Here is a 24,050-nt window from a genome sequence, read left to right as displayed (position 1 = left end):
TTAAGTGAAGGATCTGAGTACTTCTTCCACCACTGTAATTAACACATTATATCTAAATTCATATAAAAACTATAGCGTTATTTTTCAATTTGCTGTTTTACGGTGGTTATGTGCCAGACTATTTCTTGGCTAGGAGCAGTTGCCGAGCAACCAGTAAAGATTCCAGGAAGTGGCTGCTCCCTGCCAAGAAATAGTTGGATACATAACGGCCATAAAACCAAGATTTTGTCATTTTTACACTTCTGTTTTTGTATTTAATAAACAAACAAGATATTAAGTGTTAATTATTGAGCTTTAGAGATACTGGTAGGCAGATATTGTTATCTTTGTACAGAGCCAGTCTAGCTGTTTCCCTTTGATTCTAAGCTAAGGTAACTGGCTGTTGGCTCCATATAAACTAAATAGTTATCGTACAGACATAATTTTAAGTGTATTTCCCATAAGTCTAATTTTTCCCCTAATAGTGTACTGAAATACAAGCATGTAGTATTTTACACTACAAACAGTGTTAGATTGTGATCAAAGTGGTAGAGGTGGGTTGTTTTTTTTCCTAGTTATTTATGGTAAGCACAAACAGCATGTTCCTTTTTCTACCGCACAAACAGACAGGGTGTATGGGAAGGGAAGTGGCAGAGTTTCAGTTTAAGCAATCGGATATCTCGGTGTAAGAAGCCTTCGAAACCACTGCAAAGACACAATGAGACAAACCCTATGTATGTGTGTGTGTTTGAGATTGTGGAAGAAGATAAAGTAAGGGGAAGTCTTAGACATAGCAAAACCAACAAACCCAACAAGAAACAGCACTTGTATGATCGTGTTCTAAACTCAATCACTTTCAGAAAGGCTTGTTTACCATCAAGTCTAGAACAGATGACAAACTGTAATTTTGTGGCCAGATTATTGGAAATAGGAATATCTGAGAGGAATTCGTATCAATTATTCATATTATATTATATTACCTCTTAAAAAAAACATCTTGCTACCCTACGACACCATATGTCAACTGGATAATGTGATTTTTTCTGTTTCATTTGAATAATTCATAGAGACCTGAACTGATAAAACTATCCAGTAATTCACAAGAATAAAGCAAGTATTAGAGGAAAGTTTAAATAAACATAAAGATATGATTTTTCCTATGTCTTGTTAATTATCTCATGACCTGTCAGATTTATGTTGTGACCTTGTTGTGGTCCGGGCCCTCAGGTTCAGAACCATTCATCGAAATTGGCAAGTGAAGATTTAGCACTTGATGTTAATGTGTTGTGGAAAGAAATAAGAAGGAAACAGGTGTTAAAGAAAAAAATATTTCAATATTTATTTGCGGTATAAACATGTCTTGTGTTGTTTCCATATACTGTACAATACATAGGGTCAATCGTGTTTCCTTCAGTAGACAGAAAGGTGAAACTGCCCCGGTTAACATGCCCCCGTTTTATACACAGACAGATTGCATCTTTTTTTAAAAACTGTTTACAGCACAATACAAAACAGCTATTCAACGTGTGTTTGAAGCTGTAACACGATGCAAGATGCATTGTCAAAAAAATCCCTGAAAAATTCCTCACTGAGGTAACAATTTTTTTTTTTTAAATCATTCACTTTTTCTTTCACTTTGTTTTTGACACCGCCAACCACTCCTCTTCCACTCCTCTTTTGCTCATTCACGTTTTTCACTCTCGAGCACATTCTTACCAATATGTAGCTACAAGTTTAAGGACACAGAAACGGCCGTTCCCGTGGTCTGGCAAATTTACAAACAGAGAAAAAGACTTGATTTCTCTTTCATTGTTACAAAGACACAAAAAACACAAGAAAGCAGCTTGAAATCAACCATATTCTTTTTAAATAGAAAAGCTCCGTACTGAAATATATTTCAATCCTTGGGTGCAAGTGATCAAGTCCTCAACATTTTCCTTATTGTAGATGGGATATGACTCCAGATAAGGGAAGTCCATTCAAGCATGGTAGTATTATTTTTCATCTCTGATGCTATAATAGGAGAGGAACTTTTGCATATAAATTCATAACATATATATACTCAGATATATATTCATATTGAAAGGCCACAGGAATAGCATAGAGCACATTATATCAAAACAAGACGGAAAAAGACCTTGTCATTATTTAAGCCGGGTGGTGTAATCGTCTATTGTGAAACATAACTGGCATGCTGAAACACAGCTCTGGCTGTATGTGTGTGAGTATGTATGTATGTGTGTGTGTGTGTGTTGTTACTGGGCTCACCGGCCCTACATTTTGGAGACCCCAGGTGAAATGTTACTTCAGTCCACAAGCCATATGGAGCTGGATCTTGTATAATTATATAGAATAGATATAGTACAAAAGAAGAAGAATTTAAAAATGTTGAGGTCTTGGATCTACAAAATACTGCAAAAAAGGTGTTCTGATATATTGCAGAGTAACAAAGAGGACCTTGTGTGACCCGTTACGGTAGAAGACAGCTCGCCGTCTATAATTACCGTGTTCTGATTCAAATAACAGATAACAAACGTTTCATCTTTTTTTTTTTTTTTTTTACACAATGTTTTTCTAAAGTGAGATACAAAGAGTATTGAACAGTCAGCATTAGAAACAAGTTAGAAAGATTATATAAGGCCAGCTAAAACCAACCCTGTTCAGATTCAACTGCTGTCCCCTCTGAAACCCAGTTCTTTGTTTCTGTTTAGACCCTGTCCACATCACCACTTTAAAAACACACTTCTGTAGTTTGCTGTGACAATTGAGCCTCATGCAAGAACCACTTTTAGGAACAGATTACTTCTCAAATGACACGTACAAGTGATTTAAGAGCAGATTTACCAATTTTCTCATATTTAGAATTTTTTTCTTAAATATGAACAAAATTGATGATCGGCTCAGATGTTGTACGAGTCATGTACAAATGGTGCTATACTTAAGAATTATAATTTAAATATGTAAATATGACATCAACCAAAATAAATAAAATTAAACTTAATCAATATTCTGCTCTCACCTTTAAAAATCAGTGATCACTTTGCTTTAGCAAGATGTTTTTTTAGCATCTAACTTCAAATCAAACTGTTCCCTTTTTTATTTTTGTCTGCTGTGACAGTGTAACAGCCTACTTGGTATTTTGTATTTTTTTTTTGGGTACACTAATAGCACTACTGACACTGCTAAATTAGTTGTTTTTGTCTTTTCAATTTCAGGCTCTGCAATGTGAAGTTCTGCTTTTTAATCTTTTTTTTTTTTGTGAATGAAATTTGCCAGTAAATGGAGCAGAACACATACAAAGCCTTACAAAGCTGTTTTTGAGGCATCGATTATGCTAATGATCACATCCCACAAGTGTGCACCAAATCATGAACAGATGTATTTATGAAATTGAAACAAGTGAGTTTGTTGACTTTGACTTTGAACACTCGTACAAGCAAACCTTCCAGAAAAAAGTAAGAGCAAAAAAGTAAAGATAAAATGTTCTTGCATGAGGCTCAGTGCATCTATAGATGCTGCCATAAGTCCATGTGCTGCAGTGTTGTTTCACCCATAAGAGGAAACGGACACTAAAAGGACAGCAGAACGGAATTTTAACATATTTTTTCATGGATTTAAAAAGAAAATTTCTCCATGGATTTTCTGATTTGTTTTTTTTCTACATACTATTCCAATCATTTTCAAAATGCCTTTGAAGTGCTCCTGATGTGAACAGGGTCCCAGAAAACTCATTGACCACACGCTGTGTACCGCTGTGTTCAGCAGCAACAGCAGTTAAAAAAACGGACCTCATCGCTCGTCTTCCCACCTGGTAAAGCAACATCCAACCCATGGTTAAGTCTGCTGTTAGAGAGCATACAGTACCACAGCATGCTCAGGTATACAAAATAATATAGATCTGTTTACTATTAGCTCTATAATATATATTTATATCCATTTGTGTTTAATATTTCTTTCATATAATATACCCAAGGCTTTAAGGGTGAATCAACTCAGACAATTTTCTTTGATGAAATGGCTGATCCCCTTCGCAGAGAGACCTTCCCTCCGTTTTCTCCAAATGCAGTTAAGGGACACGAAGCTATTGAAGTAAGTAAGTGCAGTCTGTATCTGAGGTCAGTCCCAGTCCACAACACTGTGATGCCAACACTGAGACCAGGTTACAATCTCAGCCCTGACACCTGGTCCTGTCCAGAGTCCTTTTTTTTTTGGCAAATTTCTAACTGGGTCCTTAAAGGAACCTAAGATGTGACACAATTGAACAACTTCCTCTTGGGCAAAAAGAAGTTTGCAATGTGGGTAATACAAGAGTGTTGAGGCACTTCTTTGCCACAAGGTTGCTAAGATAAGCTGCCCAAAAAGGTGTCTTGGTATCCCCAATGCTAACCCTAACCTTTCATGCCTCTGCCTCAAAGTACAAAAGTCAGAGCCATTATGAACCAGTTTGGCAAACCTCACTATGCTGTGATGAAAAAACCAATAACCAAGTTGATTTGCAACAAACGACTAAAATAATCAAACAGCTGTTGGAACAACTGGTACTTCTCGTTAGGCAACTTGATGAATCATATGGGGAAGGAAGTGGGAACCGGGAACTGCAGTCTTGCAAACAGTTGGTCAAATGTCAAATCTACTGTAGTATCTTCAGCCACACTTCTACTGCTAATTCCTTGTCCTGCCCCGCAGGCTGTCTCCCTCCTGACCCAATCCGAACCCCTGAACCTCGTCCTTTGCTCGGGGCCCAGTTCCTGCTCCTGCTCCTGCTCCCTCCCCGTTTCACCGTGCAGCTGTCAGGACTCGTCGCAGCCTGGGACTGGCCTCTCCTCTCCGCTCATCTTCTCTGAATGTCTCTTTATCTGCCTGCTTCCAGCACCGGCTCCGAGTGCCAACAAGTCAATGGCTACATCACTGTGCAAACTGCATTAGGTCATTACGAACCTAAAAGAAAGACTAAACTAAAAAAAAAAAAAAAAAAGACAACTAGGAATATCACAACAACGTTCCTCTTTGTTGGCGTCACCACACTCATTCCCTTTCTTTAGTTTTACAATCTCTTAAGCCATTATTGGATTGGATTACTTTGTTTTTGGACAAAGATAAGATTTCTATGTGTATATATTTATATAAGGTATAGATTTGTGCGTAAATGTACACAAAAATATACAAAAATGCATATAGACATACTGAATTTGTTAAGGACTGCCCATACATTTTCTGCTATGTACGTTAACATACATACAGTACATACAGTACAAACATACATACTTTGTTTATGTGTGTGTGTGCGTGTGTGTGTTAATTCCTTGGTTTTTAAAAACTCTACATTCAGTAGAGTGAGATTTCCTACGAGTAAATCCCAGATTCTCCACTTGGCACCAGTCAGCTCAGCTCGAGAGCCGAGACAGAAAGACAGAGAGGATGATGTCGTCTCATGAGTCGAGCACGGTAGATTTTCCGTGTTCCCATCTTTGTATAAAGCTGTCTGTCCTGCGGCGGAACTTCGCCCAGTTTCTCAGTCAGTTAAGTCTCCTTGGCTTCTCGTTACAAGACAAGTTGAGCTTTTTCCTCGATTTCAATGAACTCCGAGGAGGACGCCGTCGTAAACCCACCCGTCAGTGTTCCCTCTCGGTTAAAAAAACTCCCCCATTCCCTTTATCTGTGACCTCCCCTCTCCCTTCAAAGCTGCTCCGTGGCCAGGCTCTCAGACAACGAGCCTCTGGAGGCTAAAACATTCATTAAAACTGGCTGCTTCCCTCCAGTGCAGCCACTTGTTACCATGGTAACAACACCACTTCGACCCTTTGGATGGGACAGTCTCCCCTTTCCCTTAATTTTCATGTGGACTCCAGCGTGTCCAGTTGAAACACATTGTGATTGGTCGGCGTGGTGAAGAAGAGCTGGTCGTGTGTCGGGGAGGACGCGTGGTTGTCGCAGGGGCTGTTGAGGCCCAGCGTCCGCTCAAAGTCCAGGAGCTGGCCCATGAAGTTGAAGTTTGGGGAAATGTTCGACTTTTTCCGCTTGACAAAGTCGTAGGCGTCGTTGAGCGACAGGTTGAGCTTCTGCATCAGGTAGGCCACGGTGACGGTCACCGAGCGGCTGATCCCGGCCAGGCAGTGGACCAGGATGCCGCACTTTTTCGAGCGGGCCTCGTCTGAGGAGGAGAGGGAAGGACAGAGGAGGAAAGATGAGTGAAGGGAGAGAAGAGAAGAGAAGAAAAGCATGAGAGAGAGGATTAGATAAGTGTTAAAAACTACAGTTAGAAAGTTGTTATGGCTAACATGTTAGCAAACAGTTGTCTTTCTGCCATTACTATATTCATTCTTTTTTTGCTCTGTTTTAGTCTCCACCAACTCTTGAGGGAAACATCTGGCTCCGTAGTTGCTAAATGCTCCACTATGTTCACCAGCTAGTAGCTGCTGTTTGGTGCTCGGCAGGTAGCGTAAAGTGAGTTTTTAGAGCTTTAATTCTGAGAGCAGCGAGAGAGCTGCCGGCTATAAAACCAAAACAACGGGTTAAAAAATGCTGAAACACAAGAGCTAAAGAGGATCACAAAGTCCGGTGATAATCCTCTGTGGGTTCAAAGCTACAAGCAACACTTGATCCATTGTTAATAAAAAAAAAATATTGACTATAGCAGCTTTAAAGTAGGGTTACGTAATATTGTTGAAATTAAGTTCACAATATTTGTATAAATCATGATAAGGCAAGTATGCAAATTCACATAAAAAACATTCACCTGATGTTCAAAGCAATGAACTGTTTCACTGTTATTCATTACACTGGACCAAACTTCTAATATATGTAAAACAAGAAGTAATGACTCAAAACAGCCAAGTTTTGAAGTAAAAACTAGTTCAGAATTATTCATTTAAAAACTGAAATTTGAGGAACAATGACATCATGCAATGATATGTAGAGTCAAAACAAGAAGGTGATTCATTGATTAGCTGATGTCAGTGGCGACTATTTTCATAATCAATTATTCATTTTAACTTGCTTTTCAAGCAAACATGCATCTTTGATGGGACGATTTTCTGCTTCTTTCTGTTTTATAACCTTGAAAACGGAATACTTTTGGGTTTTGACAGCCTTTGGTTGGATAAAACAAGATATTAAGACGTCACTTTGGGCTCTGTGAAATTATTATGAGCAGTTTTCACTATATTCTGACATTTTATGGAAAAAAACGATTAATAATCAATAATCAGCCAATTAACTGATAATGAAAAAATTGCTTGTTGCAGCCCTAATTCAAAGGGATTCACCATCGAACACAAGCCCACCCCAACTCGAAACATGAAAACAAACCTTATATTTTTAAATTATGTTTAATCCAGAACGACCTTTCTCAATGACAGCAGAAAGTCATAGAGATGTTTTTTTTTTTCTTTCTTGTTTCATTCTGCTTTCTAGCTCTCCATACACAGAAAAAAACACATCTTACATTATTAACAAGTTACATCCATCCACCTTCTGTCAGTTTCAAGTCCTTGCACTTGCATCACTACAGGCCATTAAAGCGAGAGTTAAGTGCTTCTTTCCTTCCTTCTCTCTCTCTCTCTCTCATTCACTCCTTTATCTCTCTCTGCCTGCATCTCTTGTTGTAGGATTGAGGTCAGTTGGCTCACGAGCTCAAGCTGCCAAGCGGATGCCAAATTAAATTTATATGTGATGTGTGCTCACTTTCCACTATAAAAGGGGCCAAAAGTCCTCATCAGAACAACCCAAACCCGACTATACAAGACTCAGACGTCAAATAAGTAACCGTGTAAACCTCTGTAGTTAATCCACGAATTAACAGATCTTCAGATTGTGCAGATTACATCACTTTACTTTTGCTTTTAATAAAAATAACAAGACTCTTCCATTTATCCAGCTGTTAAAATGCCAGAAAATAATTATATCCTTCCTCTTCTACATACTTGAATACATAAAAACATGTTTAAACAACCGATTCAGATATTTAAGGAATCCACAACTTTCCACAGAACAGCGTGAGTTCACATCTGGGTCTATCGTTTACCATAATTACCCTGATGTTACCCAAAAGATGTGACGTAAGCCCCGTATATTATAGCCAGCCAGACAGCACCGTTTAACATCAGTATGACCCAAATCTGCCATGACCTCTGGCTCTGGCATGTGTCACGCTTCCTCCCACCTAAACAGTAACATTACTCTGAAGAAAGTAAAAGAAAAAAGTGAAATGTCAGTTGTCTGGACGATCTAAGATAAACACAAAGGCTTTGGCGTTTCTCATTGATTCATCGGAGAGGGAATTCACTCATTCTCTGGGAATTAAGTCAGAAGGAATGATGGGAAATACTGAATACGGGGGTGAGAGGATGCGGGAGACTGTAAATTCTTGTGGTTTCAGTATGACCCCATTCTCAAAGAATCCCTTTCCATGTTTTATTCATAACGCTGCTTTGTGACATTGAATTCATATTTAATCATTGATAGTGAAATACAGGCAGCTGAATGTCACAGTGCGGCTCAGTGACGCATTTTTACCACTAATTCTGTCTAAAACTGTTTTTTAGAAAACCATGAAAATGCCAGAAAGATGTTTTTTGTGAATTATGATTAAAATCTTGGATAAAAGCAGAAGCGAATAATGGAGGGTAGATATAATATAACAAACTAATGCTGAAATATAATGGCGTCTAACTCATTTATTATAGGAAAAATACAAAACATTTGATGTTTTCAGCTTCTTGAGTATGAAGATTTGCTGCTTTTCTTTGTTTTCAAAGATGTAAACTGAATGCGAGTTTGAGTTTTCACTGCTGCTCGGATGAAAGAAGCAGTTTGAAGACTTCATCTTGGGCTCTGAGGTTATGTGAAGGACATTTTTCACTACTTCCTGACATTTTGTAGAATAAACCAGTGGATTCCAAACTAGGGCTCGGGACCCCCAACAAGGGGTCATAAAATATATTTGTTGGGTCATGAGTAAAAAATGATGCTACACAAAAATTATGGTTATTTTTTTTAAACCTCCCTCTAATCTTTGCTTTTTTCTTTTAAATTACTGGATATTTTTCCTTCTTCAGGATGTAATTCCAATAAAAAAAGGAAAAGAAAATCGTACCTTGGTCGAACTGATCACAGCTGACAGACATACAACCGATGACGAGAGATTGCAAGTTGTTTTGTTTTGAAATGTGAAGATTTGTCATATATGTTAGTAAATCGAATGTTTTGGAACAACAAATACGTTATCTTTGACTCTGGGAAAATTATAACGGGAATTTCTCACTATTTTCTAACTTTATATAGACAGAAGGATTTATCATTTGAGACGATACTGAACAGATTAATCGATACTCAAACGAAAATAACCACACACATAAATCTGAACACTCTCCTCTTCCACTTACCAATGAATGAAATGGCCTCAGGAAAAAACTGAGAGAGATTCTGGCTCCAGTGATCGGAGATGGGGATCTGTTTGTACTTGAAGTCGCCTTCGTGTTCGAACATGTTGGGCAGGTTGGGCGTCACGTTGAGGATGTACTTGATGTTGTACTTGCTGAGCACATCCAGGTTGGCGGAGTCTTTGGCACAGCCCAGGTAAAGGTACGGCAGGATCTGGACGGGGAACGCTGGCTGGTTGTTTGGTAGCGGGCTGCCCTCTGACTCAGTGGCGCTCCCCGGCTCGCGGTCAGATTCCCCGTCTGAGCAGTCGGAGCTGATGCGGAGGCCTCCCAGACCGAGGACAGAGGCTGGCGGGGAGCTGCTGGGACAGGAGCAGTCCAAATTGGTCTCGCAGTGCTCAGGGTACTCCGACTGGAACTTGTTGAAGCCCCCTGGAGGCCCAAGAAAAGACCAGAAAAGGGTCAATATAAGAATAAAGCAAAGAAAATCATTACACTCGGGGCTTTATGAAATGTGCCCAGTACATGGCGACAGGCAGGTTACTGACTGTGTGGCAAAATGTGTAATTCAAAACTACAAAATGGCAGCTGAACGTTGAGTCTGCAAGATACAAGAGGGCTGTCAGGAATCTGAATTAGAGCTGCAGTGATTAGTCCATTAGTCACATTTGACAGAATATGAATCGGCAACTATTTTAATAATTGAATAATCATTTTAGCAATTTCTTAAAGCAAAAACGCCAAAAATGAGCTGGTTTCAGATTCTCACATGCGATGATAAATGTTGTACGTGATGGTAAACTGAATATCTTTGGGTTTTGGACTGTTAGTTGGATAAAACAAGACATTTGAAGATGTAACCTTTGGACTGTCTATTTTATAGACAAAACAATTAATTGAATGATGGAGAAAATAATCGGTAGATTAATTGATAATGAAATGAATTGTTAGTTGCAGCTCTAATCTGAATAACTAGAAATAAACCTTTTGGACTTTTAACAACAATGAATAAATTAGAAATAAAAGAGGAAAAAAGAGGAAAAAATTAATACATTTGGACTATTACAATGGTTGTGGTAAATTCACCTATTAAACACACATTTTACAACATGGTAATTATTTCTCAATTACAGTACATTATACAGTATGATATACTATAGTCAGGTAGGGGTGTAGTGGAGGCTATCCCAAATAAAATCTGTGTACATACTTTACTTTTAACCTACATGAAGAGTAATACATCATAAGAAGTATTAAATTTGCATTTTATCTCATGAATGACTTCTTAATTGAGTAAAAAAAATACATTTTTGTTGAACTATAGTCATGTCTTTTTCTGTACCACTACATCACACATCAATATGTCATATAACGGGATAATAACGTGACATTACGTCATTATGAATAGGCAAACATGCCGGACAGATGTGCTCCATTGAGAAAAGCTGAGCCCTGGGGAGAACCAGCAGCTCTGCTACCACACTACTCTGCTCAGTGGACTTTTTGTGAATGGCAGCTCGGCTTGTGACTCCCGTGAAACATTTCTGTGTTTATCTACAGATCTCACACACACGTATACGCACGCACACACACATACACACACACACACATATACACAGAGACGCACACACACACACACACACACATGCGCGCGCACGCACACACACCTTCTAGTGTTAACCATATTTCATACTTGTTTTAGTCGTTTCTGGCTGTCTTATCTTTTCTGTTCGTGTTGATTCAGACAGCGTCATGGTCTCCTCGTTTCCCTGTTCATTCATGAAAAAAAAACGCCTGTCTTTTTCTGAAGGAGCACAACATGGCGGGGCCATTTTTGCAGCATTTAATTGAAAACATATTTGACCCAGCTTCATGTATTAAGACACGAGACATTGTTGTAGGTTTCTTTTTGATTGGCTTATAACTGACGTGATTATCTGTCCTAAAAATAAGAATATCAATTAGGGCAATAATTTAAGTGAGTGAATGAAACTGTCAAAGTTCATTATGACTTCACACTGACAGTATGTGACATTATGTTATTACTGTATCTATTATGTCATCACAGACTGAACCGCCGCCGCTGCTGCTTCATTGTTATAATACATAAATAAAAAATAAGTCAAACTTACTCAGTAGACGGTTCATTTGTTTAAAGTCATGCCACAGTGTGACACTTTAAGTGCCATAAAAACAATTTAATAACCTATAATAACGTATATTAAACTGGTAGAGCCGGATATGTGTCACATTTTTCCAAAACCTGCCACAGACACAGACATCAGGAGACAAAATCCAATAATGTGTTCATTAATTCAATTATCCCAGGCCAGATAAATAATTATATTTTAATTGTCTACTATGTGGTGAGAGTGAGCCTGTTAAAACAACACATGTAATCTAACTGGGACAATTGAACCAGAGTGAAATTAAACTGGTTTGAAAGGAAGGAGTCAGTAGAGAGAGAGAGAGAGATTTTTTTATGAATTAAAAACCTAGAAGGAGTTGAACACACAGCCAGAGCTTCAGATTTTAAAAGCCGGTTGTTTCTAATCTTACCCTCCAGATAGAAAGCCTTGCACCCGTCGTCCCGCAGCTTCTGCAGGAGCAGCCCCAGCACGGAGCTCCCCAGCCCGGACTCCTGCCGCTCCGAGGTCGCCTCGTCGTACAGCACAACCACGTCCGTCTTGCACCGCTTGACAAATTTCTCCTTGTCCTCGTTGTTGGGGATGATGGAGCGGATCGGCAGGTTCCCCTTCTTCAGCCTGCGGAGCATGAGGCCCGGGATGGCCAGGTTGATGGCCGACTCGATGTGCGAGGACTCGTACAGCTCATGGGGTCTACAGTCCAGCAGCAGCAGAGAGGTGGCCCCGGACTCCAGCTCCTCCTGCAGCCACTCCACGCTCTTACTCGATATCATCATCATAGTCACGATCACAGAGCCTCTCCACAGATGGTTAATTTTCATCAGGGAAACGTTAATCCGCCGGTCCCCTGGTGCGACATGAAAAACAACACAACGGAACAGAGGAAAAGAAAAATCACGGCGCTAAACTTCCCTTCCCGCGGCCGCCGCCACCACCTCCACCACCGCCGCCGCCGCTGCTGCTGCTGCCGCTGCGCGCACACACGCACCCAACACACACTTCCACACACACATCCAACACGCACGCAGCGATGCCCCTGTGGTCGGAGCAGGAAACTTAAACATGCAGAGGTTTCTCTCCCTCCTTCCTCCAGCTTCAGTCCGGCAGAAGTGGAGGTTTCATTCCAGTCCATCGACGTCCATTTGGCGTCCGCGGAGCGACAGACCGGCCCAGAGATGCCTCGTTTTAGCGTCTCAGGATGTGAGTTTCGGATGAGTTGCTGTCGCTAAAGCCCATGATTATTGTTATTACATGCTGGCCCCGTGGAGCGCCTCTGGTTTGTCATTTCCACTGGATGCATTAAAAGAGGTTCTGCCTCCTCAGTGAGGAGAGGGAGGAGCGGAGAGATTTAAAGGTGCAGAGCTGCGAGAGCTTCACACCAGCTCAGCCTGTTTTCACGCCCTGCTGCCCATTCACTGATAGACTGTCCTCAATGCAGATAACACATGTGACTTCTGGGAAACCTCCCAATCAAAATATGATCACGATTAATGAGATGACAGTCACCTTTCAGTTTTTAAACGTCTTTTTTTTAAATGACATTTTTATTGTATTGTGAATAGCATGCAATACATGTAGAGTAGTATCTTATAAAATTAAATTTCACGTTAATTTCTTTTTGTCAAAGGCTCATTAATCTTTTTTTAAGTACATCTTATATTATTGCTGCTGTGTTTTACTTTGTCATTCATTAAATGTTTATATACCATCATCCAGATCATAGTTGTTGACAGATACACTAATAAGCACTTATATCCGCTTACAGCTACATTATAGTGTGTATAAACCATTTATTAACTGTTTGTATGCCGCTTATAAATGCTAAATAGGGGGACTTAAAGTAAAGGTTTGTAACTTTTACTTTTGGAGGTATGTGGAAGTATATTTTAACCAAACATGACTTTTATTTTGCGCTCATTGGGACATCCTCCTACATCCTATAAGAGTTATTAACGCTGGCAATAACACTCAGTAGCTGAGGCAGACCTAGAATACAACAATGTTCCCAAAGTTTAAACCTGCACACCTGTTTGACACTATTAAATGATGCTTTATATTGCTGGCAGGCCTACAAGAAACAGCAAATACATTCACATCATGGTCACTCTAAGAAACTGTATGAGAATAGTTCATTGCTGTACTCAGATTGGGCTGGATTACCAACAGGTTTAGGAATATGTGAATATGCACTACAAGAGCACAATATCAACTGACATTAAAGGGTATCTTAACATTACATTTGGAAACAGGACATCAGTTATGTGAGCTAAATGATGTAGACAATGAAATGAAATTTTGTTTCATTTTGCCTTCAGTATTATAATAACACAAAGAGATTATTCAGTAAAACTAAAAACAATTACTTCCTCATGGAAGATGTTGGAATCATGAAAACACTGTAAAATTGACTTTTTTGCTCTGCGTGAGTATTTGGGCAATACTTGGTCATCAAGAAAACATGATTGATATAGATAGTGTTTATATGTATATGTTTGTTTATCTGTGTAAAACATGTTTTTCCCATATTACATACAGTAGGTGGATTTGTTTGTGTTTGGCACATGATGTCAATCGCCAGAAGTTGTTATTTGTATGTCGTATCATTGCGTGTCATGTAATCTCATGTGGGATGGATCATATATATATATATAGGGGGTATAGGGGTCTCTTATCTTGTCTTAAAAAGGGCCCTGCGTCAAAACCTAAAGCTCTGAGAGGATACTGTTATGATTTCTAAATGAATGTGTTTAATCAAATTACCAAACAGCAAACCTGGTCCCCGGTAGAACCCCTACGGCACAGAGAGGGGGAATTAACAGGGGCCTCCACGGGGCCACCTAGCAGCTTTAATCCATTCATGATTATATTGCTCACCAATATGTGTCAAAACAACTCCAAAAGGCAAAAATTTGTTTAATCATTTCTGAGAGCGCAGACAAGGAAACGATGAATAAATTGCTCACCAGCTCATAAGCAGTAACTTCAACTATGTGGTTGTAATCCTGCCGTCCTCAGCAACCACTAAACTGCATGTTTACCAGTGATTCAGGTGGGATTGTGATTCTGTTCATTTAATATTTTCAATGTTTGACTGTTTTAATAAATTACTTGGGGACAGAGGTGAAGCTCAGACTTACCGGCCTACATGACTCTGATTCATTTTCCTCTTATCTCCTCACAGCCTTTACTTCCTCTATAACAAACAATTTAAATACATTTCCATAAATTTATGTACCAATTTATTACTGGACATTTTCCTGACTGAAAATTGGCTTTTTACTACTTACTAGGCAACACTAATTGAGTCTCAGAGTCATATTTGTCTCATATAATCTTTTCGATTATTAAAATTTTTGGAGTGTGTCTGTACAGACTGTTGTGTTTTTATCTCACTGAGAAAACCTGAGCCAAATGTTACTCTTGCTGTTCTGGTTTGTCTCTTGGTAACAGAACAGCTGCTGTCTTTTTTAGATTTTAACTGAACTTTGTTTCAAAATCATCAGGCCTATGAAATTATACCATATTTAAATATATATATATATGTATATATATATATATATATATATATATATATATTTGAGGAAAAGCAAAATGAGTCTTTCTTCTTTTTTCTTTTGTACTTCTGGTGCTCACAAAACAACAAAGTGCACACAAAGCAAAAGAAAGAAAACCACAGGTTGAAATGTAACATGCGGATAGGAAATGAGTCTCTTCTTCAGGTAGCATTCAGCTCTTTGTGTGTGTACTTTTTCAAGGTGCTTCCACGGGGCCTTCCTCAACACTGGGAACTGGGTAGTCTAGTCTACTACAGCAGCTGAGGTACTGGAACTGGTGAGGAATTAATGTCTGAACCAGTGCAGGACAGGTGCTTTATAACATAATATTTTAAACTGATTAACCAGTTCAGGCACAGTGTTTCTGTTCATATAGACCATTACTTTTTCTGATAAATCAATTAACTACTACTTTTAATCTACAAAAAGACAAAAACTGTGAAAAATGCTCATCACGTGTACTTAGAGCCCAAGGTGATGTCTTTAAATCACTTATTTTGTGAGTCCAAACCCAAATATATTCTATTTAAAACTGATATGAAACAGAGAGAAGCAGCAAACTGTCACATCTGAGAAGCTGGAACCAGTGAATATTTGCCATTTTTGCTTGATAAATGACTTTAAACTATTGGAAGATTATCAAAATCATCATTGATTAATTACATTTTCTATAGATTGACTAATTATTTCAGCCCTAGCCAATAGCTGTGTGTACTGTCGCTAAACTAAATGCCAAAAGCTAAATGGTCAGAGCATCAAATGCTGATAACTGCAAATACTGTTCCCTCTCATTCTTAATTTAACATTAACATTTTAACTAACATGTCATAACTCTCCTATGAAAGTGTCTGTATAGATAAAGTTTATTACTATCATTAATACTGGGTATCATGGTGATGTTATGTAACACATTTCCACTCACAACAACTCAATGGTGCTGGTGTACCTGCTGTATTACACAAACCATCACTGGGTCATCGCTACGTTTCACCATGAATGACCTAATAAGGCATCAGCAGGTTGTGACAGAGGCAGAGAGAGGGAAAAGAGGAGCGTTTGATTTCCTCACAGCTGCAGAGAGGAGGAGTGGGGGATGCACCAGCTGCAGACAATGGCTCTTTATCCTCCCCAGTGGCTCACACACACACACACACTCACTAACAAAACACAGACACACACATACATGCTCACACACAAGTACACAAGCAGAGACACACACACACACACACACACACACACGCACACAAACTTTAGGGCTCTTGTGTTTCCACTCCCTTCACGGACAACAACAGGCTCTCTTAGAGAGTGTGTAGCCACTCGGTGTGTGTTTGTCTACAAACTGTTTTCCAGTTGTAAACAAAACTATCATCATGGATTTTGAACTTTCAGGAACTTTACTTGTGATGAAGCTCTAACAGAGTCTCTTGACGTAATTAAATAATGCTTTAATGGTGCCTTTAGACTGTACGATATGGGGGTCTATGGCCTTGGTCTTAATCTGCATCACATTAAGCTATCACAGTTTTGAGGCATGTCAGATTATGTGATGGGATGGATGCCTGGTGAATTGTAACGCTATGATGGAAATACCAATAAAAGTATAAAAAAAAAAAAACCCCGAAGAAGATTGTGAAACCGGTTGTGAACATGGGAAATGACAATTTCCCATGTTCCAAATCGAGTTTTTGGTAACTTTATTTTTAGCAGTAGCATTGTGTAACATTTTTATTGGTTGGTTTCTAACTGTGAGTTACAGCAACTGTCACATTGTGGAATTTGGTTCTAAATTCGACAGTGATTCAGCCAATTTTTGGTTGCTGAAGCTCTGAGTCAGCCATCAGTGAATTTACCCATTATGATATAAGACTACTGTTTTAGCTTAGTTAAGTTTAGTTTAATTAGGCCTTGTTAGTTTATGCACAGGTAACATAAAATACACAAAAATATGCTAAAGGATTAAACAGGGATTGTGCTTGGAAATGAAAAAAATAAAAATAAAAATAGGTTTATAAAGACATCACAACAAAAAATGAATAAATCAATGACACTAGTTTAATTTCATTGATGTAAAGTGATTGAAGACCAAAGATTTTTGCCACATTTCTTTCACTTTTGTCAACTTTTGTCTGTTACAGCCCAAAATTGCGACATAAAGGGGCCTTAAAGCTTCTGCAAACTTGGGTTTTGAATCTTGAGCATTTATCTCTAACCATAAATATTAATGATTAAATACACAAAGATAAGAGTTAAAGTTTGGGGGACAAATAACATCTGTAGATGTTAATTATTACATTCTTAAAAACAACAACAACAAAAAAAAGCTGCTTATCTGCATCATCAGGACTGTGTGGTTTTATCAGATGTGATTGAATGGCCTGGAGGCATAAACCGTCATCACATTTTGATTCAAATACTGATAAATCCTGATTGATGCACTGACGTACGTGACATCAACCTTTTCGAACTGACACGCAGCCTGCCTGCGTCAAACCAGCGAGAAGAACACATACAAAAACATACAAAATGATCAAAACTGTTCTAACTTTGGCAAAGAGTTTTGTGCTCAGTAGGGCCACATTTCTCATAGTGAGAAGCTGATTGAGAAAAAAGGTTCCAGGGCCTTTGAATTTTCAGGATTTTTTTTTTTTTACAGTAGGATTTAGTTATAGGATTTAGTTATAAATCCCACAGTAAAAACAGAATAAGACAAATAAGCTTATGTAAAGATTTTGATGACCAGTGTCTGGGTAACAAAAGACATGAACTCATGGGGAGACTTACCCACCATTCAGACTTGCTCATACATGCATCATCAGCCTTTAATCTACCATTTTGGAAAGCACAGAAGCTTTTCACATTGTCTATACACACACACACATTTCCTGTTTCACAATACCTCTAATCTTTGTCAACACCATCCAGTTTTTTAGAAAATTGCCCTCCTCCATACACCACTGCTCTTGAGTGTTGTAATCAGTTTTATTGTTCTCATATTGAAATGGGGTATGAAGAGCGGCCACACACACAGAAACGCGAACATACAGTGTGACTTATTCAAACAGAAAAGGCAATATATTCAATATGAATCTATGCACTGTTGACACAGAGAGTCATCATTCACTGATGGAAAAAAAACCCTCCTTCTGCCAGATGGAAGAACCCTTAATTCCATCTTAAATCTATATTCCAGGATGGTAATGTAATTTTCTGAAGCATGGTGTTGAGATGAGCACAGAGTCTCTTACTTATAAAACCCAAAGCTAACTGTCCCCCCCCACTCCCACTGCCTGTTATGAAGTGATGTTTCTTTGAATGAAAAGCCACATACCAAAAATATTACGCAAATCCATGCAGAACCTAAAAAACAAGGACAAAGATAAATCTTATTATGTGAAGATTTTTGGTGGGGAGAAGTGTTGTCTTAGCTGGGATTTAGTGAAACAAAGCACATGAAGAGTTTCTGTCCCTCAGGAAGTGGCTGTACAGTTCTACTAAACTGCACCTGAAGTGAAAATCCAACCTGGAAAGCTACTTTTCTATCACTTGAAGTTTCTCAGGTTTGATTTTGGATGGCCTCTTCTTAAATCATGACTATTGTTTTAATTTGTTTTGGTCTTATTTTTCTATGCCCCTCATTGTTTTACTGTTTCATTCTGCATTGTACTTTTAAATACTTCTTGTAATCTAATTATTTTAGCATTTTTACTGTTTATTCTGTTGGCTTTTACTGTAAATCATTTTATAACTCTGTTTGAAGAAGTGCTACATAATAAAGTCATTATTTAAAGTCGAGCTAAAATTAAAATAAACTTTAGCTAAGAAATCAGTATATAGCTTACTGCATATCCATGTTGTTTGTTTTGACTTGTGTACTTATTAGGTCAAAATTGGTATTACCAAAAAGAAGTATGTGAATTTTTGGTTTCAACTGACGCTGCTGTCATTGATTTGTGCAATATGTGTGGGCAAGCACTAAAAATACTTAATGACACACACACAGACACAGAGACACGTTGTCCTAGGTCACTTTTGGGGACATTACATGGAGTTACATTCATTTCCTGGAGACTTACCCTAACCATAACCACTACTTGCTTAACCCTAACCTTAACCACTGACCCAAGAATCAGCTTTTTCCCAATTAGGGACACGACTTTTGTCCACAATTGAACAAGCCACCGCCAATTAACTGGTCTTAAGTCTGAAATTTGTCCCCGACAGCCTAAGACAGATCCACCCACACACAGGCAGCTGAAAGCTAACATTGTTAGCTGTAGCTTAGTCCCTTCTTTGATGTGAGCACTCCCTAAATCACAGGGCAATGTACAAAGTGCTAAGTTTACACTCACTGCTGTGCGTTTTCACAGTCTGGTCATTTGCTATCACCATAACTGGACACACGAAAGATAAATGGCTAACGCTAGCTAGCACACCACACTAAATATGTGGGAGTTCCTGGCAACTCAGGCCTTGAGATAACATAAAATAATATTTGGTGACTAATTTTCCAACTTGCTAGCTTCCATTGTCTGAGTAGAATATAAACTCAGACAGACAAATGTACATAACATACGCTTTATAGGATTGTTGAAAAAGGGGTGAAAAGTCTTACATCTAGGTTTCCCTACAAATTTAGTGTAAATTTTAACCAAATTTCTAGATTATTGAAAAAAGAAAATTCAAATTAATAGCCTAATAGTTTACATCCACTGCCGTTTTGCGAATATTTGGAGTTCACCAAGATAAACAGCGGGTGACGCTATTTTTCCAGTCAGAGCCATTAAACCATTTCAGAAGAAGCGCGTGCAACGAAATGATGTTTAGAAGAGCAAGCATTAAAGTCTCAGCGTTACACACAGATCTGATGTTTTCATCTGCGGCTGTTTTTCGTCTCTTCATTGGAGCAGAAACATAAACGGATATTTAAGTCACATGCTTCATGTACATCATGATTTAATTGCTAAATGTGTTTCCATTGTCACATTTTGCTTTAATCAATACGCAAACTTTTCCACCTCAGCCAAGCATAAGACGTTTTTTGCAATATTTCCACTCAGGTTTTTTATGCGCACATTGAAATGAGAATAAAATCAGGTGGATGGAAACATGCTCCAGTCTGTAGCACCACACTGAAGCTGACAGTGCATCTACTAGCAAAGGCAAATTTAAAAAATACAGTATGTCTTGAAAAGGTTTTATCTTCTGTAAAAATGTGCACAATAGTGGCAGTGTTATTATAGTTGCTAAATCCTTCCACACAAAGTGAAGAGAATTCAAATTTCTACCTACAGAGAAATTTGAATTTCTCTGACAGTGAATGAGAGACTGATCTGATCTTTGTGGACTCGCCTGAGCTTTCTTACCCACGAACTACATTCAACTGATCATTTCTGCTGCAGAAAATCTGCTCATATCCCTGGAAAATCACCCTGGGTTGTATCCAGTATTGAGAAAAAGTCTCCCATTCATTGTCAGTGGAACAGTTCCAACGCCTTTTTTTGACAGATTAAAATGTTCTTGGTTCAGGCTTCTGCAGAGATTTAAACTTCATGTTCACATTTCTGAACTGTTTTTGTTCATTAAGACAACATTTGTGATTCTAATTCATTGGGATTAGGCAGGATTTGTAGCACTTCAGTCCTGATAAAATCATGTTATAAATTAAATGACTTTTATCTCTTTCCATTACTTTAACTATCCAAATAGGCCTCATATACAGTATGATGACAATGTAAAAAAACAGTAAAGTACTTGGCACTGAGCTCTTTTTCTTGTTTCTGTCTGAGGTCTCTTTAAGGCAGACTGTGGTTTAAACCCACTCACCTCAGTGATGGAGTGAGGTGGCCACCCCTCTCCCACGCTAACGCTGGCATTTCCTCTGCTGTTTCCTTTGCCCCCAAACATGCAGGTCGCCAACACATAAAACAGGCCTGGAAAAAGTATCAGGAATTCTGTCTGTCTCCTCTCCTCTGAGTCTTTTGCTCTGTTTTGATTTGTATCTCTGCGTCAATCAGACATACACAGGTAGAAGATTACCATTAGTAGAAGATTACCGTTAGTATACTGAGGTTTTCAGGAAATTGGAAATTATTACTGTATAATACTTTTTTATTGAAAGACAACAGAGCTATAAATGTAGTTATGTATTTTTACTATTATTTTATTTTTCATTGAGGTAGGTGTATTTCCAACAATAACTTTATTCATATACTGTAGTACTTTTCAAAAACAAGTGCTTTACAAAAGATATTTTGAAATGCATAAATTAGAGTGAATAAACAATAAATAGATATAATTAAAAATAGACATGTAATAAAAGTACAAAATAAAACAATTTTAGAAAGCACAGTTATAAAATAATGTGTTTTAAGGGATTTAAACAAGACTGAAGACTTGCCTTGGTCGAGGAGCCATGAATGCAATGTCCAGGGGCCACGTGCAAAAACGATGCCTACACACAAAAACCACACAAATATGCCATGTTCCGCACATAAAGTGATATTAATAAACACAGAGTGTGCGCAGCAAACACTGACTTCAGACCAGGTGTGCACATGTTTTTGTAAAGCAATCTGAGGGTGATGTGATGAGGTAGAGATGAAATAAAAGGTGAGAGACAGTCTTTTAGTAAAAGATTGTTTATTTAGGTTGATAACCAGCTTCACTGATTGTGTGATCCTTGAGATTTGTAAAATGCCAGTCAAAGACACTTTTATTAAGGTAACCTTGATTAGTTACTTTTGTGTGATTAATCATTTAATTTACATAGGAGTCAACATTTTATTTGCTTTTAATATTCTTTTTATTTTATCTTTAGTTGTGTCACACCTTGTAAAGTCGGTTTAGATATGAGCACTACAAACTAATCATTGATTAAATTTCTGAGATATCACTGCTGACGATGGTTTATGGGTCCATGTGATGAATTAATGAGCCGCACAGCCGTACGTAATGGTTGCACATAATGACAGCTGTTCTGCTGTTGGAGAACCTCGCCAGCACAACACCATTGGTGAAACGCCACTTCTTCTTCTCCGTTTGTTTCATTGACAAGTGTACAGACTGATGGAGCAGGCAGCGAATTGATATGAAAACGGCGGGTTAAGGGTGTGTCTTCAACCATTTATGGCTAATTGTGGGAGTGGAAATGAGCACCCAGTTCCTTAATGACTGAGATGTATAAAACAGAACCATTTGTACTCACAGCTTCATAAATCTGAGGAAAAGAAGGCGGATGCATATTTCTGTCTTTGTGCGTGCACAGAGTTTTAGTCATGAATCTACACACAGTTTTATGCACCTGGTCCCTGGTCTCCTCTGGTGTTTAGCTTTCATCTAGGGACTAGGTGTCAGCATGATTCAAAGAATGAGCTTTACGGATCGTTGAAAAGTGTCTGACACCCCTTTTCCCCAAAACCTGGTGGAGGGGGCTGTGTCTGACAATTTATGATACTTTCTGAAACCAACAGTCTAACAATCACTCGGTGTCCAGAGGTGAGAAAGTACACAGGGTTTAAACTTCTCTCTCAAGCTCTTTTTTCTTTTCTTCACAAAACTACTTCTGTCAATTTTCCATGAATTTTTCCATGAATTTTCCATGAATTGTGTTAACAACTCGTAAGGGTTGAAACTTCTGGAAAATGTGCGCCGTTATTACCATTTCACTGCATCTTGCCCTCTCGCAAAATCTAATCTATAATGTACAGGCATTCAATTTGGAAATGCTAAAATTGAGGTTATATGCCTTTTCATATTGCATTTTGTGAGTCTTGATATTGAAGAAAGCTAATCAGGATGTTATAAAAGCATAAATCACATTCTCCAAATCCTTTGAAGGTGCAGGAAGCAACATTGAACTACAGACTTGACACAATCAAAATTAAGCTTGTTATCAAAGGTCACACCAAGATTTCTGTAGTAAGGTATTATGGTTGAAGACGAAGAACCTAAATGTGAGGTAATTTGACTAACATTACCGCCTCTGGGTAGATACATGCTGGGACATCCGTATTTGACCTCAGATGAATGTAATAAAATAACTTAATGCTATCACAAAGGAAGCTGTTGAACATCCTCTCACATCTGGGACAAGCTCGTCGGATGAACTGGTGGAGCACTCAAGAGTTCCTCAGAAAGTAAAAAGGAAGCTTGTAGTAATGCTGATGCCTTCAGTTGAGGTCTGTTAGCACTGGATGCTATGAATTTTTCAGGAATCCCAGAGATAGTCGAAGTGTGTCTCTGTGTGTTGTGAAGTGTAGATTTTGTATATAGTGTGTATGTCTCTGTTGAAGAGCTGTGAACACGTGCTTACACTGGGAACTATGAGAGGGTCTCTGAGCCACAGAGAAGTCTCTCTGTAGAATTCATTATTAAAGACCAAACTAGAAAGATAGAGAGTGACATACCCCGCAGGAAAGAAGAGAGAGATGAAGATAACACTCTTCAGAGACACATGATATGGAGAATAGAGTGACAATGATGGAAATGGGTTTATACAAATCTAGTAGTAGGCATGACTGAAACAATTACTGTATATAAAGCATTAATGACTGGGTTTCCCACAAAATATAATATATGTTTAGGAGGAAACAGAATTCCTGTCTGGACTATGTTCATTGGCCATCTTTTTGTCCAATCCAGGAAGTCCTTAAGGTCTGCCTAAAATTAACTAGTTACACGGTGTTATACGACCATGCCTAATGGCAGAAGTGTCAATCTGAAAGCCTGCCGTCATAGATAGCGGCAAGATGCAATGTACTGTGTAACATGTATTGGTAGGTTTAGGCTCCTAAAACAATTTAGTGAAAAGACTGCGGTTGGGGGTGCATCAATCCAGCTTTTTCTCCCCAATTATCAACACCTCAACTCAGGATATCTACAAAGACCAAGTATACATTTGATAACAGTACTCTCTTTCTCCCAAATTTAAAATCTGTTTACCTCTCTATGAAGGACTCACTGGAATCATTTTTATGTAAGGCAACATGAGA

The 24,050-nt window shown here is 38.5% G+C and overlaps 1 protein-coding gene across 1 annotated transcript; it reads right to left on the bottom strand.

Annotated features, from left to right (window-relative positions):
- Positions 1-1,293: 1,293 nt before the first annotated feature.
- Positions 1,294-12,873, bottom strand: dusp7 (dual specificity phosphatase 7). Its single transcript, XM_067586913.1, has 3 exons — positions 11,919-12,873; positions 9,363-9,791; positions 1,294-6,130 (listed from the first exon to the last, which is right to left on the bottom strand). The coding sequence occupies exons 1-3, from the start codon at positions 12,325-12,327 to the stop codon at positions 5,814-5,816; spliced, it is 1,155 nt and encodes a 384-aa protein (XP_067443014.1). The 5' UTR covers positions 12,328-12,873; the 3' UTR covers positions 1,294-5,813.
- Between the last annotated feature and the right edge of the window lie 11,177 nt (positions 12,874-24,050).

Source organism: Thunnus thynnus, chromosome 4 (assembly GCF_963924715.1).
Source record: "Thunnus thynnus chromosome 4, fThuThy2.1, whole genome shotgun sequence".
Taxonomy (NCBI): Eukaryota; Metazoa; Chordata; class Actinopteri; order Scombriformes; family Scombridae; genus Thunnus; species Thunnus thynnus.
The sequence above is the reverse complement of the archived record's forward strand: the minus strand, read 5'-3'. Positions and strand labels throughout refer to the sequence as shown.

Excerpts from the sequence above, each read along its gene's own strand:
- dusp7 (XM_067586913.1), bottom strand. The coding sequence starts at position 12,327 with ATGAAAATTAACCATCTGTGGAGAGGCTCTGTGATCGTGACTATGATG. Across the intron at positions 9,792-11,918 it reads CAAGGCTTTCTATCTGGAGG|GGGGCTTCAACAAGTTCCAG; the intron begins GTAAGATTAGAA and ends TTGGGCCTCCAG. Across the intron at positions 6,131-9,362 it reads TGAGGCCATTTCATTCATTG|ACGAGGCCCGCTCGAAAAAG; the intron begins GTAAGTGGAAGA and ends TCTCCTCCTCAG.